We start from the raw sequence: 27,996 nt of genomic DNA on the forward strand, positions 1-27,996 counted from the left end.
GCCTTGCCATTAAACTGGCTCTTCCGGTATCTTCACGATCCCACTCAGCTCAGCTGTCATTCTTATTTGCAAACAAAGATCCCGTGCTCGGATGTTTGCAGCTCCACCGCCCGTCCACCCCGTTTGTCACTTGAATCTTGCCGTCATCGGTTAAAATGGGAGAAAACGGCGACACCGAGATCATAGAGCATCATGTTGACGAGGAGATGGAGAAAAAGAGGATATTAAGAAGCCATGGTTCTTCGTTCATGGAGAGTGTTACACCGTCGGAGAGGGATGGACACAGTAGTACGCAGTCTTCCCACAGGCTACTGGCGTACAGTGATGCGCTCATCTCAATCATAGCCACTGTTATGGTAGGTAGGGAGAAGCAGGGACATTTTAAGAAACTCTGTGGACATAATGTACATTTCTAGCCTGGTAGCAGTCTACTAACCATCGAAATTAAATTACTAGAGGGGCATAACTCATAAACCCTCAAAGTTCCAGAATAGGGTGAAAATGGCAGCCATTAGCCATGTTTCCATTCAATTGGTGACAGATTTTCATGCTAATATTCAAAAATACGCATTAAAAACAATGAACATGTTTCCATCAAATTGACCTGTTGTGAATTAAAAGCGTGTGCGTGATGACGTGGTGCACATCACTTTTGAGTTTCAATTCCCATGCACGGAATAAAAAAATATATAAATGAAATGTGTTTCTATCGCATTTTCAACTCTACTGATGGTTTTGTCACAAAATGTTGCGTTATATAGCGAATGTGCCCACTGTGATCTTGGTACGTGCGCTATAGCCAACAGCTCGCAGATACAGTGTGGGTAATAGTCGGCAACCAAGCGTCGATCATCATGTCTCACCTGAATAAGACCCTCGATATTTATTGGAATGGAGCAACAAGTTAATCACACTATTTAAAAAATATTTATATTTGAATGTTTATCTTTAACTCTGCATTGTTGGAAAATTACCCGTATGTACGCATTTCACTGTTGTGTACGAAGCATGTGACAAATACAATTTGATTTGATGTTATCTATGTATTTGCAGATATTACCTGTTGCACATACAAAGGTCCAAGATAACGAGGTAGGTAAATCTTGTAGTTAAGCTATAATATATACGTAGGCTAATAACGTGATAACACACACACACATATATATATATATATATATATAGCATAGAATATGTCCAATAATATATTCTGAAAATTGATACAGAAACATCTGATGAAACGCTTAAATGAAAAGGTATCTCTGTCTGTCTGGTAGGAATTGAAGGAGAGTCTGCAGGTTCTGCTCACCACCAAGATAGCTGTGTACCTGATGACCTTCCTCATAGTGACCGTAGCATGGGCTGCTCATATCAGGTGAGGTCATAGGTCATGATTATCGTATGCCCTGTTCAAATAATCCATTGTTTCTTGTTCTCTTGAGGTAAGCACAAAGTTAGCCTATATTGATTGGATAGGTGTAAGTTAAGGTTACCACAGGACTAGTTTCACCCATCAAACTCATTTAGATTGGATTAAGTAAGATGGCGCTGGAGCAGAAGACAGACGTTTTATGTGGCCCTCAACTGTTTTTTTTGTTTGTTTATCTGCGTTGTTTGTAACTTTAAAAAAAACTTATTTTGTACATAATGTTGCCGCTACCGTCCTTATGACCAAAAATAACTTATAGACAGCAGGACTGCGATTACTCACCACGGACTAGCAGAATCCTTTTTCTTCTTTCACAACTCTGACGTGCCCGACGCGAAGGATACACCGCTTCCTCGGGAACAGGCCCCGATCTGCGTGAAGAGGAGGCGGTGGGCCTCCTGAGAATTTGAAGATGGTCGAATAAACCCCCACTACCCTCAATTCTGCTAGCAAACGTGCAATCTTTGAACAATAAAATCGATGAGTTACGTGGAAGATTAAACTACCAACGGGACATTAAAAACTTTAACATCTTATGCTTCACGGAGTCGTGGCTGAATGACGACAATATCAACATACAGCTGGCTGGTTATACGCTATACCGGCAGGATAAAACAGCAGCGTCTGGTAAGACAAGGGGCGACGGTCTATGTATTTTTGTAAATAACAGCTGATGCACGATATCTAAGGAAGTCTTGAGCTATTGCTCGCCTGAGGTAGAGTTTCTCATGATAGGCTGTAAACCACACTACCTACCGAGAGAGTTCTCATCTGTATTCTTCGTAGCTGTTTACATACCCCCTCAGTCAGAGGTTGGCACTAAGATAGCATTGAATGAGCTGTATTCCGCCATAAGCAAACATGAAAACGCTCACCCAGAGGCGGCGCTCCTAGTAGCCGGGGACTTTAATGCAGGTGAAACTTAAATCCGTTTCACCAAATTTCTATCAGCATGTTAAATGTGCAACCAGAGGGAAAAGAACTCTGGACCACCTATACTCCACACACAGAGACGCATACAAAGCTCGCCTTCGCCCTCCATTTGGCAAATCTGACCATAATTCCTGATTCCTGCTGACAAGCAAAAATTTAAACAGGAAGTACCAGTGACGAGATCAATAAAAAAGTGTTCAGATGAAGGAAATGCTAAACTACAGGACTGTTTTGCTAGCACAGACTGGAATATGTTCCTGTATTCCTCCAATGGCATTGAGGAGTACACCACATCTGTTTATTAGCTTCATCAATAAGTGCATCGATGACGTCGCTCCCACAGTGACCGTACATACATACCCCAACCAGAAGCCATGGATTACAGGCAACATTCGCACTGAGCTAAAGGCTAGAGCTGCCGCTTTCAAGGAGCGGGACTCTAACCCGGAAGCTTATAAGAAGTCCCGCTATGCCCTCCGACAAAGCATCAAACAGGCAAAGCGTCAATACAGGACTAAGATCAAATCGTACCTCACCTGCTCCGACGCTCGTCGGATGTGGCAGGGCTTGTAAACTATTACAGACTACAAAGGGAAGCACAACCGAGAGCTGCCCAGTGTAATGAGCCTACCAGACGAGCTAAACTACTTCTATGCTCGCTTCGAGGCAAATAACACTGATACATGCATGAGAGCACCAGCGTGATCACGCTCTCCGCAGCCGATGTGAGTAAGACCTTTAGAAAGGTCAACATTCATAAGGCCGCAGGGCCAGACAGATTACCAGGACGTGTACTGTGAGCATGCGCTGACCAACTGGCAAGTGTCTTCTCTGATATTTTCAACAGCTCCCTGTCCGAGTCTGTAATACCAACATGTTTTAAGCAGACCACCATAGTGCCTGTGCCCGAGAACACTAAGGTCACCTGCCTAAACCACTACCGACCTGTAGCACTCACGTCTGTAGCCATGAAGTGCTTTGAAAGGCTGATCATGGCTCACATCAACACCATTATCCCAGAAACCCTAGACCCACTCCAATTTGCATTCCGCTCCAACAGATCCACAGATGATGCAATGTCTATTGCACTCCACACTGCCCTTTCCCTCCTGGACAAAAGGAACACCTACATGAGAATGCTATTCATTGACTACAGCTCAGTGTTCACCACCATAGTGTCCTTAAAGCTCATCACTAAGCTAAGGACCCTGGGACTAAACACCTCCCTCTGCAACTGGATCCTGGACTTCCTGGCGGGCCGCCCCAGGTGGTAAGGGTAGGTAACAACACATCCGCCACGCTGATCCTCAACACAGGAGCCCCTCAGGGGTGTGTGCTCAGCCCCCTCCTGTACTCTCTATTCACTCATGACTGCATGGCCAGGCACGACTCCCAACCTTATCATTCAATTTTCCCGATGACACAACAGTGATAGGCCAGATCATCGACAACGACAAGACAGCCTATAGGCAGGAGGTCAGAGACCTGGCCGTGTGGTGCCAGGACAACAACCTCTCTCTCCATGTGATCAAGACAAAGGAAATGATTGTGGACTACAGGAAAAGGAGGACCGAGCACACCCCCATTCTCATCGACGGGGCTGTAGTGGAGCAGGTTGAGAGCTTCAAGTTCCTTGGTGTCCACATCACCAACAAACTAACATGGTCCAAGCACACCAAGACAGTCGTGAAGAGGGCATGACAAAACCTATTCCCCCTCAGGAGACTGAAAATATTTGGCATGGGTCCTCAGATCCTCAAAAGGTTCTACAGCTGCACCATCGAGAGCATCCTGACTAGTAGCATCACTGCCTGGTATGGCAACTGCTCGGCCTCCGACCGCAAGGCACTACAGATGGCAGTGCGTACGGCCCAGTACATCACTGGGGCCAAGCTTCCTGCCATCCAGGACCTCTATACCAGGCCATGTCAGAGGAAGGCCCTAAAAATTGTCAAAGACTCCAGCCACCCTAGTCATAGACTGTTCTCTCTGCTACTGCACGGCTAGCGGTACCGGAGCGCCAAGTCTAGGTCCAAGAGGCTTCTAAACAGCTTCTACCCCCAAGCCATAAGATTCCTGAACATTTAGTCAAATGGCTACCCAGACTATTTGCAGTGCCACCCCCCCCACCCCCTCTCACCACCTCATTACACCACTGCTACTCTCTGTTGTCATCTATGCATAGTCACTTTAATAACTCTACCTACATGTACATACTACCTCAAATAACCAGTGTCCACGCACATTGACTCTGTATCGGTACCCCCCCTGTATATAGTCTCGCTACTGTTAATTTACTGCTGCTCTTTAATTACTTGATGATGGTCACGTCTTTCTCTCTGTGTTTTTACAGGTTATTTCAAGTCATTGAACGTATTGATGACTGCCTTGCACTTCTCAACCTAGTAAGAACTACTGGTTCTCAAAACCACACCACCCTGCAGCACAGCACACCACCCTGCAGCACAGCACACCACCCTGCAGCACAGCACACCACCCTGCAGCACAGCACACCACCCTGCAGCACACCTCACCACCCTGCAGCACAGCACACCACCCTGTAGCACAGCACACCACCCTGCAGCACAGCACACCACCCTGCAGCACAGCACACCACCCTGCAGCACAGCACACCACCCTGCAGCACAGCACACCACCCTGTAGCACAGCACACCACCCTGTAGCACAGCACACCACCCTGCAGCACAGCACACCACCCTGCAGCACAGCACACCACCCTGCAGCACAGCACACCACCCTGCAGCACAGCACACCACCCTGCAGCACAGCACACCACCCTGCAGCACAGCACACCACCCTGCAGCACAGCACACCACCCTGCAGCACACCACCCTGCAGCATACCTCACCACCCTGCAGTACACCACCCTGCAGCACACCACCCTGGATCACACCACGTCACAACACAAAGGCTCAATTTGCCCCCCTTATATGGTGTGCCCACTTTGGGACATGAACCGTCAGGATATAACATCAAAGTACCGGGCCAGTTGGTCAGGATATAACATCAAAGCACCGGGCCAGTTGGTCAGGATATAGCACCGGGCCAGTTAGTCAGGATATAGCATCATAGTACCGGGCCAGTTGGTCAGGATATAGCATCATAGTACCGGGCCAATTGGTCAGGATATAGCATCATAGTACCGGGCCAGTTGGTCAGGATATAGCATCAAAGCACCGGGCCAGTTGGTCAGGATATAGCATCAAAGCACCGGGCCAGTTGGTCAGGATATAGCATCATAGTACCGGGCCAATTGGTCAGGATATAGCATCAAAGCACCGGGCCAGTTGGTCAGGATATAGCATCAAAGCACCGGGCCAGTTGGTCAGGATATAGCATCATAGCATCGGGCCAATTGGTCAGGATATAGCATCATAGCACCGGGCCAGTTGGTCAGGATATAGCATCATAGCAACGGGCCAGTTGGTCAGGATATAGCATCAAAGCACCGGGCCAGTTGGTCAGGATATAGCTTCATAGCATTGGGCCAGTTGGTCAGGATATAGCATCATAGCACCGGGCCAGTTGGTCAGGATATAGCATCATAGCACTGGGCCAGTTGGTCAGGATATAGCATCATAGCATCGGGCCAGTTGGTCAGGATATAGCATCAAAGCACCGGGCCAGTTGGTCAGGATATAGCACCGGGCCAGTTGGTCAGGATATAGCACCGGGCCAGTTGGTCAGGATATAGCACCGGGCCAGTTGGTCAGGATATAGCATCAAAGCACCGGGCCAGTTGGTCAGGATATAGCATCATAGCACCGGGCCAGTTGGTCAGGATATAGCATCATAGCATCGGGCCAGTTGGTCAGGATATAGCATCATAGCACCGGGTCAGTTGGTCAGGATATAGCATCAAAGCACCGGGTCAGTTGGTCAGGATATAGCATCAAAGCACCGGGCCAGTTGGTCAGGATATAGCATCATAGCACCGGGCCAGTTGGTCAGGATATAGCATCATAGCACCGGGCCAGTTGGTCAGGATATAGCATCATAGCACCGGGCCAGTTGGTCAGGATATAGCATCATAGCACCGGGCCAGTTGGTCAGGATATAGCATCATAGCACCGGGCCAGTTGGTCAGGATATAGCATCATAGCACCGGGCCAGTTGGTCAGGATATAGCATCATAGCACCGGGCCAGTTGGTCAGGATATAGCATCATAGCACCGGGCCAGTTGGTCAGGATATAGCATCATAGCACCGGGCCAGTTGGTCAGGATATAGCATCAAAGCACCGGGCCAGTTGGTCAGGATATAGCATCATAGCACCGGGCCAGTTGGTCAGGATATAGCATCAAAGCACCGGGCCAGTTGGTCAGGATATAGCATCAAAGCACCGGGCCAGTTGGTCAGGATATAGCATCAAAGTACCGGGCCAGTTGGTCAGGATATAGGACATGTCCTTTCATTAACTCACTAAAACAGTTTCACTTCTGTCATTGTAACGGTGGTATGATTCACCATGTAGTGAAGTCATGTGTTTTACTGTGGTCACAACGTTCTAAACCTTCCCTTTTTCTCTTCTAGGCTTGTATGATGCTTATCACCTTTCTACCGTACACAGTGAGTCTGAATCATGTTTGATCAGTCAGGGGGATGTGAACTTTACACTGACTTACTGATAGGGTAAGGTATCACAATATTTTGTCCATGGCAAAATAAAATGGAAACAGGAAGCAGACCAAATCGTTGGTCCTTTTAAAAAGCTGCTGTATGTAATGTATAGTGTGTGTGCTATAGCCTGGATAATAAATACATGTAACTCTGGATGACAATGTGTTTGTTACCAACATTAAGGCCGTGTTTCATAAACAAGTTAAATGTGTTTTGTGTTTTGTATCGCGATACTGGTATGATCCCGGCCCTACTGACTGGTTGACTGGCTGGTATGGTCCCGGCCCTACTGACTGGTTGACTGGCTGGTATGGTCCCGGCCCTACTGACTGGTTGACTGGCTGGTATGGTCCCGGCCCTACTGACTGGTTGACTGGCTGGTATGGTCCCGGCCCTACTGACTGGTTGACTGGCCGGTATGGTCCCGGCCCTACTGACTGGTGGACTGGTTGACTGGCTGGTATGGTATGGTCCCGGCCCTACTGACTGGTGGACTGGTTGACTGGCTGGTATGGTATGTTCCCGGCCCTACTGACTGGCTGGTATGGTCCCGGCCCTACTGACTGGTGGACTGGCTGGTATGGTCCCGGCCCTACTGACTGGCTGACTGGCCGGTATGGTCCCGGCCCTACTGACTGGTGGACTGGTTGACTGGCTGGTATGGTATGGTCCCGGCCCTACTGACTGGTGGACTGGTTGACTGGCTGGTATGGTCCCGGCCCTACTTGACTGGCTGGTATGGTCCCGGCCCTACTGACTGGTGGACTGGTTGACTGGCTGGTATGGTCCCGGCCCTACTGACTGGTTGGCTGGTTGACTGGCTGGTATGGTCCCGGCCCTACTTGACTGGTGGACTGGTTGACTGGCTGGTATGGTCCCGGCCCTACTGACTGGTGGACTGGTTGACTGGCTGGTATGGTCCCGGCCCTACTTGACTGGCTGGTATGGTCCCGGCCCTACTGACTGGTGGACTGGTTGACTGGCTGGTATGGTCCCGGCCCTACTGACTGGTGGACTGGTTCTGGCTGGTATGGTCCCGGCCCTACTGACTGGCTGGTATGGTCCCGGCCCTACTGACTGGCTGACTGGCTGGTATGGTCCCGGCCCTACTGACTGGTGGACTGGTTGACTGGCTGGTATGGTCCCGGCCCTACTGACTGGTGGACTGGTTCTGGCTGGTATGGTCCCGGCCCTACTGACTGGCTGGTATGGTCCCAGCCCTACTGACTGGCTGACTGGCTGGTATGGTCCCGGCCCTACTGACTGGCTGACTGGCTGGTATGGTCCCGGCCCTACTGACTGGCTGACTGGCTGGTATGGTCCCGGCCCTACTGACTGGCTGACTGTCTGGTATGGTCCCGGCCCTACTGACTGGCTGACTGGCTGGTATGGTCCCGGCCCTACTGACTGGCTGGTATGGTCCCGGCCCTACTGACTGGCTGGTATGGTCCCGGCCCTACTGACTGGCTGACTGGCTGGTATGGTCCCGGCCCTACTGACTGGCTGGTATGGTCCCGGCCCTACTGACTGGCTGGTATGGTCCCGGCCCTACTGACTGGCTGGTATGGTCCCGGCCCTACTGACTGGCTGGTATGGTCTCGGCCCTACTGACTGGCTGGTATGGTCCCGGCCCTACTGACTGGCTGGTATGGTCAAGGCCCTACTGACTGGCTGGTATGGTCCCGGCCCTACTGACTGGCTGACTGGCTGGTATGGTCCCGGCCCTACTTGAATAGGATGACTTGATGAAATGGGGAGTTGCTGTCTGAACTTGTTCAGTAAGAACACAGTCCCTTTCACACATCATTTGTTTCCCTCTGCAGTTCTCCCTCATGGCGACGTTTCCTGAGAACATCTTGGGAATCCTCCTGTTCTGTGCCTGTGTCATGGTGTTAGGCTTCATTCAGGTGAGGATACGGTCATTTCTTAACTCACAACCTTCCGCATCATTACATGTTGTTTTTCTTGCTGTAATTACACAGTAAAACTATAGTTGAATCCCCTCCCCCCTCCCTCCCTCCCTCTCTACTTCCCTCCTCTACTTCCCTCCCTCCCTCCCTCTCTACTTCCCTCCCTCCCTCTCTACTTCCCTCCCTCCCTCTCTACTTCCCTCCCTCCCTCTCTACTCCCCTCCCTCCCTCTGTACTCCCCTCCCTCCCTCTGTACTCCCCTCCCTCCCTCTGTACTCCCCTTCCTCCCTCTCTACTCCCCTCCCTCCCTCTACTTCCCTCCCTCCCTCTCTACTTCCCTCCCTCCCTCTCTACTTCCCTCCTCTACTTCCCTCCCTCCCTCTCTACTCCCCTCCCTCCCTCTCTACTTCCCTCCCCTCCCTCTCTACTTCCCTCCCTCCCTCTCTACTCTCCTCCCTCCCTCTCTACTTCCCTACTTCCACCCCTCTCTACTCCCCTCCCTCCCTCTCTACTTCCCTTCCCTCCCTCTCTACTCCCCTCCCTCCCTCTCTACTTCCCTCCCCTCCCTCTCTACTTCCCTCCCTCCCTCTCTACTTCCCTCCCTCCCTCTCTACTTCCCTCCTCTACTTCCCTCCCTCCCTCTCTACTCCCCTCCCTCCCTCTCTACTCCCCTCCCTCCCTCTCTACTTCCCTCCCTCCCTCTCTACTCCCCTCCCTCCCTCTCTACTTCCCTCCCTCCCTCTCTACTCCCCTCCCTCCCTCTCTACTTCCCTCCCCTCCCTCTCTACTTCCCTCCCTCCCTCTCTACTTCCCTCCCTCCCTCTCTACTTCCCTCCTCTACTTCCCTCCCTCCCTCTCTACTCCCCTCCCTCCCTCTCTACTCCCCTCCCTCCCTCTCTACTCCCCTCCCTCCCTCTCTACTCCCCTCCCTCCCTCTCTACTCCCCTCCCTCCCTCTCTACTCCCCTCCCTCCCTCTCTACTCCCCTCCCTCCCTCTACTTCCCTCCCTCCCTCTCTACTTCCCTCCCTCCCTCTCTACTTCCCTCCCTCCCTCTCTACTTCCCTCCTCTACTTCCCTCCCTCCCTCTCTACTCCCCTCCCTCCCTCTCTACTTCCCTCCCTCCCTCTCTACTCCCCTCCCTCCCTCTCTACTCCCCTCCCTCCCTCTCTACTCCCCTCCCTCCCTCTCTACTTCCCTCCCTCCCTCTCTACTCTCCTCCCTCCCTCTCTACTTCCCTACTTCCACCCCTCTCTACTCCCCTCCCTCCCTCTCTACTTCCCTCCCTCCCTCTCTACTCCCCTCCCTCCCTCTCTACTTCCCTCCCTCCCTCTCTACTTCCCTCCCTCCCTCTCTACTCCCCTCCCTCCCTCTCTACTTCCCTCCCTCCCTCTCTACTCCCCTCCCTCCCTCTCTACTCCCCTCCCTCCCTCTGTACTCCCCTCCCTCCCTCTCTACTTCCCTCCCTCCCTCTCTACTTCCCTCCCTCCCTCTCTACTCCCCTCCCTCCCTCTCTACTCCCCTCCCTCCCTCTCTACTCCCCTCCCTCCCTCTCTACTTCCCTCCCTCCCTCTCTACTCCCCTCCCTCCCTCTCTACTTCCCTCCCTCCCTCTCTACTCCCCTCCCTCCCTCTCTACTCCCCTCCCTCCCTCTCTACTCCCCTCCCTCCCTCTCTACTTCCCTCCTCTACTTCCCTCCCTCCCTCCATCTCTACTTCCCTCCCTCCCTCTCTACTCCCCTCCCTCCCTCTCTACTTCCCTCCCTCCCTCTCTACTCCCCTCCCTCCCTCTCTACTCCCCTCCCTCCCTCTCTACTTCCCTCCCTCCCTCTCTACTTCCCTCCCCTCCCTCTCTACTTCCCTCCCCTCCCTCTCTACTCCCCTCCCTCCCTCTACTTCCCTCCCTCCCTCTCTACTTCCCTCCCTCCCTCTCTACTCCCCTCCCTCCCTCTCTACTCCCCTCCCTCCCTCTCTACTCCCCTCCCTCCCTCTCTACTCCCCTCCCTCCCTCTCTACTTCCCTCCCTCCCTCTCTACTTCCCTCCCTCCCTCTCTACTTCCCTCCCTCCCTCTCTACTTCCCTCCCTCCCTCTCTACTCTCCTCCCTCCCTCTCTACTTCCCTACTTCCACCCCTCTCTACTCCCCTCCCTCCCTCTCTACTTCCCTCCCTCCCTCTCTACTCCCCTCCCTCCCTCTCTACTTCCCTCCCTCCCTCTCTACTCCCCTCCCTCCCTCTCTACTCCCCTCCCTCTCTACTTCCCTCCCTCCCTCTCTACTCCCCTCCCTCCCTCTCTACTTCCCTCCCTCCCTCTCTACTCCCCTCCCTCCCTCTCTACTTCCCTCCCCTCCCTCTCTACTTCCCTCCCCTCCCTCTCTACTTCCCTCCCTCTCTACTTCCCTCCCTCCCTCTACTTCCCTACTTCCCTCCCTCTCTACTTCCCTCCCTCCATCCCTCTCTACTTCCCTCCATCCCCTCTACTTCCCTCCTTCCCCAGGCTGTTATAGTGGTGTACGGCTTCAGCCGCCCGTTCCTGCTCAACGACCAGATCCAGGTGTCGGAGAACCAGGTGTTCTATAAACATCACATCCTGAAGGTCATCATGAGGGTCCCCATCATGTGCTTCTTCGCTAGTATCTTCTCATTCATCTTCTTTCAGATAGTAAGTTAGTCGTTTTCTTCTCTCGTCCTCTTTTTGTTTTCTCCGCTTCTCCCTTTTCCTCTTCTCTGAGACTAAAAAGTGAGCTGTGTGTGTGTAGGGCAGTATTGTTAGAACTATTGCCCCAGTGAGGTGTGTAGGGCAGTATTATTGCCCCAGTGAGGTATGCAGGGCAGTATTGTTAGAACTGTTGCCCCAGTGAGGTATGCAGGGCAGTATTGTTAGAACTATTGCCCCAGTGAGGTGTGTAGGGCAGTATTGTTAGAACTATTGCCCCAGTGAGGTGTGTAGGGCAGTATTATTGCCCCAGTGAGGTATGCAGGGCAGTATTGTTAGAACTATTGCCCCAGTGAGGTATGCAGGGCAGTATTGTTGCCCCAGTGAGGTATGCAGGGCAGTATTGTTGCCCCAGTGAGGTATGCAGGGCAGTATTGTTGCCCCAGTTAGGTGTGTAGGGCAGTATTGTTAGAACTATTGCCCCAGTGAGGTATGCAGGGCAGTATTGTTGCCCCAGTGAGGTATGCAGGGCAGTATTGTTAGAACTGTTTCCCCAGTGAGATATGCGGGGCAGTATTGTTGCCCCAGTGAGGTATGCAGGGCAGTATTGTTAGAACTATTGCCCCAGTGAGGTATGCAGGGCAGTATTGTTAGAACTGTTACCCCAGTGAGGTATGCAGGGCAGTATTGTTAGAACTATTGCCCCAGTGAGGTATGCAGGGTAGTATTGTTAGAACTGTTACCCCAGTGAGGTGTGTAGGGCAGTATTGTTAGAACTATTGCCCCAGTGAGGTATGCAGGGCAGTATTGTTAGAACTATTGCCCCAGTGAGGTATGCAGGGCAGTATTGTTAGAACTGTTACCCCAGTGAGGTGTGTAGGGCAGTATTGTTGCCCCAGTGAGGTATGCAGGGCAGTATTGTTAGAACTATTGCCCCAGTGAGGTGTGTAGGGCAGTATTGTTGCCCCAGTGAGGTATGCAGGGCAGTATTGTTAGAAATATTGCCCCAGTGAGGTGTGTAGGGCAGTATTGTTAGAACTATTGCCCCAGTGAGGTATGTAGGGCAGTATTGTTAGAACTGTTGCCCCAGTGAGGTATGTAGGGCAGTATTGTTAGAACTATTACCCCAGTGAGGTGTGTAGGGCAGTATTGTTAGAACTATTGCCCCAGTGAGGTATGCAGGGTATTATTGGTAGAACTATTGCCCCAGTGAGGTATGTAGGGCAGTATTGTTGCCCCAGTGAGGTATGCAGGGCAGTATTGTTAGAATTGTTGCCCCAGTGAGGTATGCAGGGCAGTATTGTTAGAACTATTGCCCCAGTGAGGTATGCAGGGCAGTATTGTTAGAACTATTGCCCCAGTGAGGTATGCAGGGTAGTATTGTTAGAACTGTTACCCCAGTGAGGTGTGTAGGGCAGTATTGTTAGAACTGTTACCCCAGTGAGGTGTGTAGGGCAGTATTGTTAGAACTATTGCCCCAGTGAGGTATGCAGGGCAGTATTGTTAGAACTATTGCCCCAGTGAGGTATGCAGGGCAGTATTGTTAGAACTGTTACCCCAGTGAGGTGTGTAGGGCAGTATTGTTGCCCCAGTGAGGTATGCAGGGCAGTATTGTTAGAACTATTGCCCCAGTGAGGTGTGTAGGACAGTATTGTTGCCCCAGTGAGGTATGCAGGGCAGTATTGTTAGAACTGTTACCCCAGTGAGGTGTGTAGGGCAGTATTGTTGCCCCAGTGAGGTATGCAGGGCAGTATTGTTAGAAATATTGCCCCAGTGAGGTGTGTAGGGCAGTATTGTTAGAACTATTGCCCTAGTGAGGTATGTAGGGCAGTATTGTTAGAACTGTTGCCCCAGTGAGGTATGTAGGGCAGTATTGTTAGAACTATTACCCCAGTGAGGTGTGTAGGGCAGTATTGTTAGAACTATTGCCCCAGTGAGGTATGCAGGGTAGTATTGGTAGAACTATTGCCCCAGTGAGGTATGTAGGGCAGTATTGTTGCCCCAGTGAGGTATGCAGGGCAGTATTATTGCCCCAGTGAGGTATGCAGGGCAGTATTGTTAGAACTGTTTCCCCAGTGAGGTATGCAGGGCAGTATTGTTGCCCCAGTGAGGTATGCAGGGCAGTATTGTTAGAACTGTTGCGCCAGTGAGGTATGCAGGGCAGTATTGTTGCCCCAGTGAGGTATGCAGGGCAGTATTGTTAGAATTGTTGCCCCAGTGAGGTATGCAGGGCAGTATTGTTAGAACTATTGCCCCAGTGAGGTATGCAGGGCAGTATTGGTAGAACTGTTGCCCCAGTGAGGTATGCAGGGCAGTATTGTTAGAACTGTTGCCCCAGTGAGGTGTGTAGGGCAGTATTGTTGCCCCAGTGAGGTATGCAGGGCAGTATTGCTAGAACTATTGCCCCAGTGAGGTGTGTAGGGCAGTATTGTTAGAACTATTGCCCCAGTGAGGTATGTAGGGCAGTATTGTTAGAACTGTTACCCCAGTGAGGTATGTAGGGCAGTATTGTTAGAACTATTACCCCAGTGAGGTGTGTAGGGCAGTATTGTTGCCCCAGTGAGGTATGCAGGGCAGTATTATTGCCCCAGTGAGGTATGCAGGGCAGTATTGTTAGAACTGTTTCCCCAGTGAGGTATGCAGGGCAGTATTGTTGCCCCAGTGAGGTATGCAGGGCAGTATTGTTAGAACTGTTGCCCCAGTGAGGTATGCAGGGCAGTATTGTTGCCCCAGTGAGGTATGCAGGGCAGTATTGTTAGAACTATTGCCCCAGTGAGGTATGCAGGGCAGTATTGTTAGAACTATTGCCCCAGTGAGGTATGCAGGGTAGTATTGTTAGAACTGTTGCCCCAGTGAGGTATGCAGGGTAGTATTGGTAGAACTGTTGCCCCAGTGAGGTATGCAGGGTAGTATTGGTAGAACTGTTGCCCCAGTGAGGTGTGCAGGGCAGTATTGTTATAACTATTGCCCCAGTGAGGTATGCAGGGCAGTATTGTTAGAACTGTTGCCCCAGTGAGGTGTGTCGGGCAGTATTGTTAGAACTATTGCCCCAGTGAGGTATGCAGGACAGTATTGTTAGAACTATTGTCCCAGTGAGGTATGCAGGGCAGTATTGTTAGAACTGTTGCCCCAGTGAGGTGTGTCGGGCAGTATTGGTAAAACTGTTGCCCCAGTGAGGTATGCAGGGCAGTATTGTTAGAACTGTTTCCCCAGTGAGGTATGCAGGGTAGTATTGTTAGAACTGTTTCCCCAGTGAGGTGTGTAGGGTAGTATTGTTAGAACTGTTGTCCCAGTGAGGTATGTAGGGCAGTATTGTTGCCCTAGTGAGGTATGCAGGGCAGTATTATTGCCCCAGTGAGGTATGCAGGGCAGTATTGTTAGAACTGTTTCCCCAGTGAGGTATGCAGGGTAGTATTGTTAGAACTGTTTCCCCAGTGAGGTGTGTAGGGTAGTATTGTTAGAACTGTTGTCCCAGTGAGGTATGTAGGGCAGTATTGTTGCCCTAGTGAGGTATGCAGGGCAGTATTATTGCCCCAGTGAGGTATGTAGGGCAGTATTGTTGCCCTAGTGAGGTATGCAGGGCAGTATTATTGCCCCAGTGAGGTATGCAGGGCAGTATTGTTAGAACTGTTTCCCCAGTGAGGTATGCAGGGCAGTATTGTTGCCCCAGTGAGATATGCAGGGTAGTATTGTTAGAACTATTGCCCCAGTGAGGTATGCAGGGCAGTATTGTTGCCCCAGTGAGGTATGCAGGGCAGTATTGTTGCCCCAGTGAGGTATGCAGGGCAGTATTGTTAGAACTGTTGCCCCAGTGAGGTATGCAGGGCAGTATTGTTGCCCCAGTGAGGTATGCAGGGTAGTATTGGTAGAACTGTTGCCCCAGTGAGGTATGCATGGCAGTATTGTTGTCCCAGTGAGGTATGCAGGGCAGTATTGGTAGAACTATTGCCCCAGTGAGGTATGCAGGGCAGTATTGTTAGAACTGTTGCCCCAGTGAGGTATGCAGGGCAGTATTGTTGCCCCAGTGAGGTATGCAGGGCAGTATTGTTAGAACTATTGCCCCATTGATGTATGCAGGGCAGTATTGTTAGAACTGTTGCCCCAGTGAGGTATGCAGGGCAGTATTGTTAGAACTATTGCCCCAGTGAGGTATGCAGGGTAGTATTGTTAGAACTGTTGCCCCAGTGAGGTGTGTAGGGCAGTATTGTTGCCCCAGTGAGGTGTGTAGGGCAGTATTGTTGCCCCAGTGAGGTATGCAGGGCAGTATTGTTGCCCCAGTGATGTATGCAGGGCAGTATTGTTAGAACTATTACCCCAGTGAGGTGTGTAGGGCAGTATTGTTAGAACTATTGCCCCAGTGAGGTATGTAGGGCAGTATTGTTGCCCCAGTGAGGTATGCAGGGCAGTATTATTGCCCCAGTGAGGTATGCAGGGCAGTATTGTTAGAACTGTTTCCCCAGTGAGGTATGCAGGGCAGTATTGTTAGAACTGTTGCCCCAGTGAGGTATGCATGGCAGTATTGTTGCCCCAGTGAGGTATGCAGGGCAGTATTGTTAGAACTGTTGCCCCAGTGAGGTATGCAGGGCAGTATTGTTGCCCCAGTGAGGTATGCAGGGCAGTATTGTTAGAACTATTGCCCCAGTGAGGTATGCAGGGCAGTATTGTTAGAACTATTGCCCCAGTGAGGTATGCAGGGTAGTATTGTTAGAACTGTTGCCCCAGTGAGGTATGCAGGGTAGTATTGGTAGAACTGTTGCCCCAGTGAGGTGTGCAGGGCAGTATTGTTAGAACTATTGCCCCAGTGAGGTATGCAGGGCAGTATTGTTAGAACTGTTGCCCCAGTGAGGTGTGTCGGGCAGTATTGGTAAAACTGTTGCCCCAGTGAGGTATGCAGGGCAGTATTGTTAGAACTGTTTCCCCAGTGAGGTATGCAGGGTAGTATTGTTAGAACTGTTTCCCCAGTGAGGTGTGTAGGGTAGTATTGTTAGAACTGTTGTCCCAGTGAGGTATGTAGGGCAGTATTGTTGCCCCAGTGAGGTATGCAGGGCAGTATTATTGCCCCAGTGAGGTATGCAGGGCAGTATTGTTAGAACTGTTTCCCCAGTGAGGTATGCAGGGCAGTATTGTTGCCCCAGTGAGATATGCAGGGTAGTATTGTTAGAACTATTGCCCCAGTGAGGTATGCAGGGCAGTATTGTTGCCCCAGTGAGGTATGCAGGGCAGTATTGTTGCCCCAGTGAGGTATGCAGGGCAGTATTGTTAGAACTGTTGCCCCAGTGAGGTATGCAGGGCAGTATTGTTGCCCCAGTGAGGTATGCAGGGTAGTATTGGTAGAACTATTGTCCCAGTGAGGTATGCAGGGCAGTATTGGTAGAACTATTGCCCCAGTGAGGTATGCAGGGCAGTATTGTTAGAACTGTTGCCCCAGTGAGGTATGCAGGGCAGTATTGTTGCCCCAGTGAGGTATGCAGGGCAGTATTGTTAGAACTATTGCCCCAGTGATGTATGCAGGGCAGTATTGTTAGAACTGTTGCCCCAGTGAGGTATGCAGGGCAGTATTGTTAGAACTATTGCCCCAGTGAGGTATGCAGGGTAGTATTGTTAGAACTGTTGCCCCAGTGAGGTATGCAGGGTAGTATTGTTAGAACTGTTAACCCAGTGAGGTGTAACTTGACGGTCCATAGTCTCCTAGCGATGTCACAAAAACCTGTACCATCTTTTAATCTCGGTTAGCTCTTATCCCACTGAGTACACACGTCAGTTCAACATCTAGTTCTGATATACATTTTGATTCAAACAGTTTTTTCCCCAGTGGGATATCTGTTATCAATGTTTTGTTACAGTCTGCTTGTAAAAACTGCTTATAAACATAATTAATTTAGTAATAATTCAATCAGTCTTAGCCTCTTGTGACAAGATGTTCTCTTCAGTCCCATGTCATTACTGACGTTCTCCCGTTGTCTTTCAGTCCTATGTGATCCTAGCCATCGTAATCTTCCTGCCTTACATCTCTCAGTCTCTAAAATGGTGCCGCAGCAAAGCAATCGGTGAGTACGTTATACATGGACGCTAATTGCTACGTTTTAGGTTGCAATAAGGTTGAGATTCTTTATTATTTAGATTGTCTAATGTTGGGTATAAACAAATAACCTAACAGTACATTGAGGTTGAAGAAGACAGATGTTAACTACCGTTAAATTATAATATATTTAATTTGTAAGTTGAAGAGATCTGTTGTGTTCAGGCCAAATATATAGAAGGCCCCAGACTGCTGTTATACACCTGAGTGTTACACAGGTTATGTTGACTTTACTTCTGTATATATAGTGTATGTGTGTGGACACCCCTTCAAATGAGTTGTTTTGGCTATTTCAGCCACACCCATTGCTGACAGGTGTATAAAATATAGCACACAGCCATGCAATCTCCATAGACAAACATTGGCAGTAGAATGGCCTTACTGAAGAGCTCAGTGACTTTCAACGTGACACCGTCATAGAATACCACCTTTCCAAGTCAGTTTGTCAAATTTCTGCCCTGCTAAAGCTGCCCTCAGTCAACTGAAATGGGTTTCCATGGCCGAGCAGCTACACACAAGCCTAAGATCACCATGTGCAATGCCAAGCGTCGGCTGGAGTGGTGTAAAGCTCACCACCATTGGACTCTGGAACAGTGGAAACGCGTTGTCTGGAGTGATGAATCACACTTCACCATCTGGCAGTCCGACGGACAAATCTGGTTTTGGCGGATGCCAGGAGAACGCTACCTGTCCCAATGCATAGTGCCAACTGTAAAGTTTGGTGGAGGAGGAATAATGGTCTGGGGCTGTTTTTCATGGTTTGGGCACCTTAGTTTCAGTGAAGAGAAATCTTAACGCTACCACATACAATGACATTCTAGACAATTCTGTGTTTCCAACTTTGTGGCAACAGTTTGGGGAAGGCCCTTTACTGTTCAAGCATGACAATGCCCCCCTGCACAAAGCGAGGTCCATACAGAAATGGTTTGTCGAGATCGATCTGGAGGTACTTGATTGGCCTGCACAGACCCTGGGATGAATTGGAACGCCGACAGCGAGCCAGGCCGAATCGCCCAACATCACTAACGCTCTTGTGTCTGAATGGAAGCAAGTCCCCGCAGCAATGTTCCAACATATACTGGAAAGCCTTCCCAGAGGAGTGGAGGATGTTATAGCAGCAAAAGGGGGGGGACCAACTCCATATTAATACCCAAGGTTTTAGAATGAGATGTTTGACGAGCAGGTGTCCACATACTTCCTGGTCAGGTGGTGTATGTTGATGTGCTGTTACCTCTCAGGCCAGGTGGAGGAGACGCCAGATTCCATGATGTTCTATACGTACCATCCAAACGAACCCCTCAGCAAGGAGAGGGTGGAGGCCTTCAGCGATGGCGTGTTCGCCATCGTAGCTACTCTACTCATCTTAGATATATGGTTAGTGTTTTCTGTTTTGAGCGGGCAGGCAGACGAAGATGAATATTGTTGTAATTTAAATGATGCTAATTTGTCAAATGTTTATTTAAGCAGGGAGGAGCCCTGTAAAATAATGATGGTAAAGATGATCATCTCTTCCCCCCCCCCCCAGTGAGGACAATGTACCCGACCCAGTGATGGTCCAGAAACAGTATGGTGGGAGTCTGGTGGCGGCCCTGCAGAACTATGGTCCAGAGTACCTGGCCTATTTTGGCTCCTTCGCTACCGTGGCTCTCCTCTGGTTCGTCCATCACTCTCTCTTCCTTCACGTCACCAGGTAATACAGAACAAATTCAATTCATCAATTAAATATTGTTTTAATTATTATTATTTATTTTTTTACATCTGCATTTGTCAGGTTAAAGGCAAAGAAAATTAGTACATTAGAATTATACTGTTGTGTATTTGGGAAAGTTTTACTCACAATGACTGTGACGTGGGTGTTTTACCTTTACCTCAGTCTCTCTCTTTTCATCCAGGACCACTCGTTTCATGGGCCTCCTCAACACCTTCTCTCTGGCCTTCGTAGGGGGCCTGCCCTTGGCCTACCAGCTGACCCACGAGTTCCCCCGTAACTCCCGCAACGAGCTGGAGGCCATCCAGATCAGCTGCGTCATCATCTTCTTTGCCGGCGTCTTCCAGCTCGCCATCTGGGTGGCGGCGTTGTTCAGCGAACGCGAGACGCTACACCCTTATGTGCGTTACGGCGGCCGCGAGCACGCCTTCATGTTGGCCAAGCTGGCGCTGTACCCGTGCGTGGCCCTCGGGACCTTCTTCCTCACCTGTATTCTCAGTAAGTTCAGCGCGTCCATTTTCCACCTGATGGAGATTACGGTGCCGTTTGCTTTCCTGTTGCTGAGGCTGCTGGTCAGAGGCGGGCTGGCGCTGCTGCGCCTCATATTCTGCCCCGATGGGCCGGAGACGAGGAGTGCTCTGGAGGAAGAGGAGGAAGAGGAGGCTAGGATGCCCTTCAATACCATGATCACTTAGTGGTTGTCATCTAGCTAGATGGTCAATTTGCTCTGGGTCTGTATTCACAAATGTTGCCTAGTAGGAGTGCTGATCTAGGCTCAGTTTTGACATTTATATCATAATGTGTATATAATGAATAAGATTATATGGACGAGTGGGTAGCTGATCCTAGATCAGCTTTGTGAATACAGGCTCTGGACTGGGGACGTGGTCTGTCGGACAGATGTACAGTAGCTACAGCTCGTCTTGACCTCTGAGGTTGATTCCATTTGAACTGCACATTCAGTTTGTATTGATGAGTAATTTTCTTTTCAAATTGGTTTATGTAAGTCAAGTTTAAATGTCAAGTGAAATGGAATGGAATTGGTCCCACGGTAAGCTGGTAGTTTAAGGGAAATGGCACTGAACCAGAGAAGTGGAGAGTACAACCAATGTAATTGACAGCCCTCCATTTTTATCTGACTTCTTGAATAATGGTTTATTGTTTACCGTTGAGAATCTAGTCTGTTTGTGCCAACATTATATTCCAAACATGTTTGGCCTGACAAGGCACAGGGGTCGTGTTAAGAGTTCAGAAATCTGCATTTTAAACCATTTCACCTGCGTTTTTAATATTGAAAGTCAAGTTTCTGTTGTTTGCTTCAATAGAGTGATCAGGGGCGTGCAGGTATAGTTTTCCTTCACAGGAAATACATTAGTGCAACACATTCACAAAACAGCTTCATTTTCATCAGATGACAACAGAAGTGCAAACGCTATTTGGCTAGCAGTCACTCAAGTAAATGAGCTTACAATTAAAAAGCAAGGTATTTGTTTTTGCTAAAACGATGCATGGCCATCCGATTTCAGTTTATCACGGAAAGAATGTAGCCAGCTCCTAATGTTTTTCTTAAAGTTAATCATTGTACCGGAGAAGAGTACGCTACACAGTCAGAGCGCTGTCTTCTGATAAAATGTCCGCTGGTGAATTCTCATCCAAGTGGAGAAGTGCAACTGAAGGACAAAATTAGTCTGATTCTCGAGCAGAAATTACAATAAGAAGCATTTTAGAACTGCGTTTCCAAAACGCAACAAGATATTTCTCATTAAAAAGTATATATATATTTTAAAGTCAGTTTAGAACAAATTCTTATTTACTCATGCGTTTTAAAATACATTTTTTTGCGTTGTGGTGAACAACGCAGAATTCTGCATTAACGTGACCCCTGAGTCAAAGGAGTGAAATGTTACCACAGACTGAATTTCAGGCTAGTTAATTTTGGGGTTTCATTCATTCTGAATATTCATGTCCACTTCCCAACATGCAGATAAACATGGTAGTCCTCATGTGCACTGCCCGTCCAACATTCACTCACTGCTCATATTGACCGAGTATAAATTCTACAAATAGTTTTTTCCCCTTCCTATAACATGAAACAGTGGGTGAACAGCATGAATCTGACCAACAGGGTAACTTCACTTTTCTTCAGTTCAGAATACTATAATAACCGTCCACAGGAATGTACTCTCAATGTGTTGTTGGGTCAGCTCATAATATTGCAAATCCCTATGCTGGGCATACACTACAATACTTCTAAAATCTTAACTTGCAATTGTTTACATTTCCCGTTTGTTTTCCCCCCCCCCCCCCCCCCTCGTCACAAATCTTTAATTCCGTCCATGTTCAGCCCCGGGACGTGGGTGCTCACGTTACACTGTGATTCCCTACTTGATCCTACCCAGTGTTTTCTCCGTTGTCATAGAAATAAAATGTCATAACACAAACAGCTGTTTTATTGGAGTGAAGAAACCGATGGAGGCGCAGAATAAGGACTATATTAAATAATGACATGAAATTGGTGGAGTTTATTTTGCATGGCCCCGGTGCGTGGAGATTTCACGTTAAGGACCATTGGGGGAAAAGAATTGCAACGCTGTTCATCGGGCCATGTAACACCAACTCACCCATTTGAAAAGGCAGCTGTGTTCTTTCCACAGCTCCACCAATCAGACTCCCATCACCTCGGTCCACACCGGGCGTGTTGTTGCGTCTCTCTTCACCGTCTCTTTAGGTCTCATTGGCATCAGACCCCTTGCCCAATCGCGTCGTACACCACTGCTCATACTACAAGATGCACGACCAACATTTTAAGACATGTCAGAAAATGTAAAATCGGGAAAGCCGACAAAAGGTCTGGGGAACGGAAGAGCCGACATCCGTTGTGTCCTTGACCTCTCAAACGACCAGAATCCCGACGTACTGATGATCCTAACCCAAGTTCATAGGAAATGTGTAGCTTATGCCTGGCATTAGCTGAAAAAGGTCCCATTTTGTTATGATTTAGTAGCATTCGTTCTGCTCAGGCTAGGTTACATTTGTGTTTTACATTTTTAAATGAAGTAAAAAAATATATATGTATATGTTGTGCTTCATGAATAGCCATTTCTCATCTGTCCAGACAATATGCTGTACTCCTCAGAGTAGATTCATTTCAGATTTTTTTTTACATTACTGGGCCATGTAAAATCAAACCATATAGTATGACATACAATGAAATGACCAAGACATGGTTACAGACAGTGATTTATTTAATATAGATGTGCAATGTAAAACATGTTTTTTTTCTTTCGCAATATTCTGGATGTGACGTATTTTCCCCCCTATAAAAAGGTCAGAGATCACTGTTATTGCTGCAATACTGTTTTGTGATGTTGAAAAAGCACTTTAATTCAGAATGCCTCAGTGTTGTCTGCTTTTAGAGCTCAAATAAGGGAACTAATGTCTTGCGTAATTGGTCAGCTGCTTGAAGTTCTGGGTCCATGCGTGTTTTAAAATGAGCTGAACTGCAACGAGAAGCTCCACCCTCTCTCTTTGCAAAGCTACTGCTGCTCGTCCCCCCCCCCCCCCCCCATTCCACAGTACCAGTTATGTTTACGTACATCTGTCCCAAGAGATTAAGCTATACAAGTGCCGTGTCAATCACTGCAAGTCCTTTTTAAAATAATCAATAAACTGCTTTAAAAAAAAAAAGGCACTGTCTTTTTTTGATAACATACTGATCCTGCATTCATACTCCGTCCAGAGAACTGATCCAGGATCAGCAGTCGTTCTCTCTTAGAAAATACAGGCCCCGAGTTCGACACCAAACCAGTTTAGGATTATTTTTTTTGCTTCCTTGAGGGTTTAACTGGTGAAAATATATTTCTTCATGAATTCAGATTCTCAAGAGATGTATATTTTTGTAAAGGGGAGAAAAAAAAAAGTATTTATTCACCTCCATACAGAATATAGCGTCACAACACAATGCTTTCATACAGCACTGTGTGTGTGTCAAATCAAATGTTATTGCTGGTGTAATGAAATGCTTGTATGTGTATATATTATCTAAACTCTATTTCACAATACAACGTAAACTTTTCAATCTTACCCCACTTCAAAAAGCTATAAATTTATTAGAAAACAATTCTGCATAAGCAATCAAAGAAAGAAAAATAGTCAAAAGATAATTAAAAAAAGGTAAAAGGACATGAGACCCCAACTTTTGCAATTGCATAAAGCACAACTAAATACGTAAAAACCCAGAGGATAATCAGTGTTTCAGACCGTGCTTTGTTAAATGTTTCTGGAAGTATCTCTGCTAATCAGAACAGATGAAGGGTTAAATTCAATCAATCAAAAGACACAGGATGGATTTTTTCTCTCTCCAGTGCAACAAAAAAAAAGCACCTTTTGAATCATTCAAATAGTTTGTTTTGATTATTTTTCGACCAATAAACATCGTTTATCAATCACGACTTTCATGTTTCTCAGGGTGGTAATGGTTTTCCCACAGGGCAGATTTTCCTGTACTGGCGTTTTGATTGAATACCAGCCCAACACAGAAATCCCATCCCATATGCCTTTTATAGATTCAAATCAACCACATTTGAGACACAGCTACTCTTCTGAATATAATATACTTTATATACACTCAGTTTCCAGTTGATTAGGTACACCCATCTAGTACCAGGTTGGAGTCCCCTTTGCTTCCAGAACAGCCTGAATTATTCGGGGCGTGGAAACATTGCTCAAATTGGTATCAAGGGACCTAACGTGCGCCAGGAAAACATTCCCTACATCACCACCAGGCAGGATGGGGCCATGCTGCTTATGCTAAATCCTGACTTTGCCATCAGCATGATGCACCAGGAACTGGGTTTTGTCAGACCAGGCAATGTTTTTCCACTCTTCAATTGTTCAGTGTCGGTGATGGCGTGTCCACTGGAGCAGCTTCTTCTTGTTTTTAACTGATAGGAGTGGAACCCGGTCCGACGAGTTGTGCGTTCCAAGATGCCGTTCTGCACACCACTGTTATACTGCGCCGTTGTTTGTTGCCCGCACGATTCTTGCCATTCTCCTTCGACCGCTCTTCAACAAGCTATTTTCGCCCACAGGACTGCCGCTGACTGCCATGAGTGAAAAGCCCAGGAGGCCGTTTCTGAGATACTGGAACCGACGATCAGTCACTTAGGTCACCATTCTAACGCTCAATGGAACAGTAACTGAATGTCTCGATGCCTGTTTTATATAGCAAACTACGGCCACATGACTCACCGTCTGTAGGAGCAAAGCATTTATGTGAACGAGGTGGTGTACCTAATAAACTGGCCACAGTGTGTGTAATTCGCCTCACACTGCAATCATAACATGAAATGTTACCAAAATATCTTGAATTCTGTCAATACTAACCCTTTAAGAGCAGCACAACAAATAAGTAGACTTCTAAAATATTGTTATTTTTACAAATTTGACAAAAGATCGAGTCTGGTAAGAAAATTTATAGGAATATTGGAACTGTTGAATGGTTCAGCTCAGCTGAAGAGAGATGGGCAATCAACTATAATAATTGTTTAACAGGCTAGACATAAAAAGGTAGCAAAAAATGATTTCTTTCACCCCGCACATTCTCACATCAGCAGCCACCAGTTCACCTTATATGTCAATATATGTCCCCCCCAAAAAAGTTTATATCCCCCCCACCTAGCTACCTATTCAACCACAGTTTATTAATGCTATGGCTACAGATAAATAACATCCCGTTGTATTGTTTTGCATATAGTTTAAAGACTACCAGATTTGATATTAGGTCTTTGTTCAGATAAATATGTATTCTTATGTACAGTAATACATTGGAGATATGTACACAGTGTATGCTGGTTGCTATAGTTGCCAAATTCTGGTAACTTTCCCAGAAATCCCGGTTGGACGATAATCGGATTTCTTGCTTATTCCCTCCTGATTTTTGGGGAGTATTACAACTAGGATTTTGGGAAATTTAGCAAATTACACATTTTTCTGCGTTTGTTTACAGTGATCCATACTGAGGTCAAGTGTCAATAGCTACAGAAATACAGTACCAGTCAAAGGTTTGGACACACCTACTCATTTAAGTTTTTTTCTTTATTTTTACTATTTTCTACATTGTAAAATAACAGTGAAGACGTCAAAACTATGAAATAACAAATATGGAATCATGTAGTAACCAAAATATATTTTATTTTAGATTCTTCAAAGTAGCCACCCTTTGCTTTGATGACAGCTTTGCACACTCTTGGTATTCTCTCAACCAGATTCACCTGGAATGCTTTTCAAACAGTCTTGGAGTTCCCACATATGCTGAGCACTTGTTGGCGGCTGCTTTTCCTTCACTCTGCGGTCCGACTCATCCCAAACCATCTCAACTGGGTTGAGGTCGGGTGATTGTGGAGGACAGGTCATCTGATGCAGCACTCCATCACTCTCCTTCTTGGTCAAATAGCCCTTACATAGCCTGGAGGTGTGTTGGGTCATTGTCCTGTTGAAAAATAAATTAGTCCCACTAAGCGCAAACCAGATTGGATGGCGTATCACTACAGAATCCTGTGGCAGCCATGCTGGTTAAGTGTGCCTTGAATTCTAAATAAATCAGTGTCACCAGCAAAGCACCACACCTCCTCCTCCCTGCTTCATGTGGGAACCACACATTCGGAGATCATCCGTTCAGCTCTTCAAAGACACGGCGGTTGGACCCAAAAATCTCAAATTTGGACTCATCAGACCAAAAGGACAGATTTCCACCGGTCTAATGTCCATTGCTCTTGTTTCTTGGCCCAAGCAAGTCTCTTCTTCTTATTGGTGTGTTTTTTTGTTGTTGCAGCAAATCAACCATGAAGGCCTGATTCATGCAGTCTCTTCTGAACAGTTGACTGCACTTGTAGAAACATTCAAAGTTCTCGAAATGTTCCGGATTGACTGACCTTCATGTCTTAAAGTAATGATGGACTGTTGTTTCTCTTTGCTTATTTGAGCTGTTCTTTCTATAATATGGACTTGGTCTTTTACCAAATAGGGCGATCTTCTGTATACCACTCCTACCTTGTCACAACACAACTGATTGGCTCAAATGCATTAAGGAAAGAAATTCCACAAGTTAACTTTTAACAAGGCAAACCTGTTAATTGAAATGCACTCCAGGTGACTACCTCATGAAGCTAGTTAAGAGAATGGCAATAGTGTGCAAAGCTGTCATCAAGGCAAAGGGTGGCTACTTTGAAGAATCTCAAATAGAAATTATATTTAGATTTGATTAACACTTGTTTGGTTACTACATGATTTCATAGTTTATGTCTTCACTATTATTCTACAATGTAGACAATCATTAAAATAAAGAAAAACCCTAGAATGAGTAGGTGTGTTTAAACTTTTGACTGGTACTGTATCTATAGCATGAGGTCAAGTTACAATACCTAACAGAAGGTAAAACTAGAAACTGAAAAACATCTTATTTCAGCTGTAATGAACAACAGGACTTAGGAACATGCTTAAATGTTTTAGATCGTATATGATATGTTGACGTGAAGACCATCATCTCTGATATAGACAGATACATACTATTATTAAATAAACACCGTGCCCAAGTCAAGTGTGTTTAGTATCTTCAACATGTTGGGGCAGCGTCTAAAAACGTTCATTACTGCACACTGTAGCAAAACGTTATGCAACGGAAAAACAGACGTTTCTTATTGGACAAATTCAGGTCAGTACCCTCCCTGTTTCGGTCCGTTTTCTTCGGTTTGGTGTCTAGTGAATAAGACCCTGCTGTTGCTCCAAGCCAACACCAACCCAGGACAAGCTGGTATCCTGGTTCTGTAAGATGTGCCCCTGCAGTTCGGCTAAAATCACTGTAATAATCTCCATCCATCCACAGGGAGACCGCCAGTCACTGTCCCCTACAGTACGTTATGAAACAAACCATATGCCTTCTTAACTAGGAACAACTTTGTTTCTTCAGAGCAACGTAGCCTTAAGTCTTTAAAATGTTGCTAATGCTAGTTAGCATGGTAGCGTTACATTGGCTTACTGTAGTTTTTTGGTGTAGGTGCTCGTGCAGGTCCCAATGATACATGCGATGTCCCGAAAGTATTGTTGTTATTTGTAAAAGGTAACTCCTTGTTGCTCATAATGAGGACTGGTTAAAAGAACAAGAAAAACAAAAAATGTCGCTGAGCAGAAGAGTTTCTGGAAGAAGGTAGAAATCACCCAAAAAAGACGATTGCTATGGTGTGTGGTCATCCACACCCCCTCCCTAAATGGCTGCTGTGCCATTTCCCCCCTCGCATTACTTGACATAGATCCAGAAAAAATAGATGTGTAAATCTAGTAACACGCCAGCAGCCAAAGACATTTTCTCTCGGACACACGCTCTCTGTGTGTGTGTGTGTGTGTGTGTGTGTGTGTACTACATGGCAGCAGGGGGCAGTATTCCCCTGTCACTCAGACGGTCTCTCATGGTGTTAAAGATACTGAGCTGCTGCTCTGGCTGCAGGACCAACAGCTGCTGTAACACCTTGCTGGGGTTGGGACCTCTGGAACACAGACATCACATGTCATTAATACTTTTTGAAGTCAGTTTGATTCATAGAGAGAAATAATCACAATTTCTATTTAAATAATGTTTTGGCAAACATTGAATG

At 47.5% G+C, this 27,996-nt stretch overlaps 2 protein-coding genes across 5 annotated transcripts in view; one reads left to right on the forward strand and one right to left on the reverse strand.

The window, feature by feature from the left end:
* On the forward strand, positions 1 to 23,035 carry tmem175 (transmembrane protein 175). Its single transcript, XM_055887851.1, has 11 exons — positions 1 to 356; positions 1,054 to 1,092; positions 1,275 to 1,372; positions 4,713 to 4,764; positions 6,914 to 6,949; positions 8,824 to 8,907; positions 11,403 to 11,567; positions 17,530 to 17,608; positions 18,879 to 19,014; positions 19,166 to 19,330; positions 19,533 to 23,035. The coding sequence occupies exons 1-11, from the start codon at positions 156 to 158 to the stop codon at positions 20,041 to 20,043; spliced, it is 1,566 nt and encodes a 521-aa protein (XP_055743826.1). The 5' UTR covers positions 1 to 155; the 3' UTR covers positions 20,044 to 23,035.
* cds1 (CDP-diacylglycerol synthase (phosphatidate cytidylyltransferase) 1) overlaps positions 22,573 to 27,996 on the reverse strand; it is a 58,001-nt gene continuing 52,577 nt past the window's right edge. For all 4 annotated transcript variants that reach the window (XM_055887853.1, XM_055887852.1, XM_055887855.1 and 1 more), the window contains one exon: positions 22,573 to 27,888. In XM_055887853.1, coding sequence (XP_055743828.1) covers positions 27,762 to 27,888 — 127 coding nt within the window. In that variant the 3' untranslated portion in view covers positions 22,573 to 27,761. The remainder of the gene's footprint in view (positions 27,889 to 27,996) is intronic.

Source organism: Salvelinus fontinalis, chromosome 28, assembly GCF_029448725.1.
Source record: "Salvelinus fontinalis isolate EN_2023a chromosome 28, ASM2944872v1, whole genome shotgun sequence".
Lineage (NCBI taxonomy): Eukaryota > Metazoa > Chordata > Actinopteri > Salmoniformes > Salmonidae > Salvelinus > Salvelinus fontinalis.

Excerpts from the sequence above, each read along its gene's own strand:
- tmem175 (XM_055887851.1), top strand. The coding sequence starts at position 156 with ATGGGAGAAAACGGCGACACCGAGATCATAGAGCATCATGTTGACGAG. Across the intron at positions 1,093-1,274 it reads CAAAGGTCCAAGATAACGAG|GAATTGAAGGAGAGTCTGCA; the intron begins GTAGGTAAATCT and ends TCTGTCTGGTAG. Across the intron at positions 19,331-19,532 it reads CTCTTCCTTCACGTCACCAG|GACCACTCGTTTCATGGGCC; the intron begins GTAATACAGAAC and ends CTTTTCATCCAG.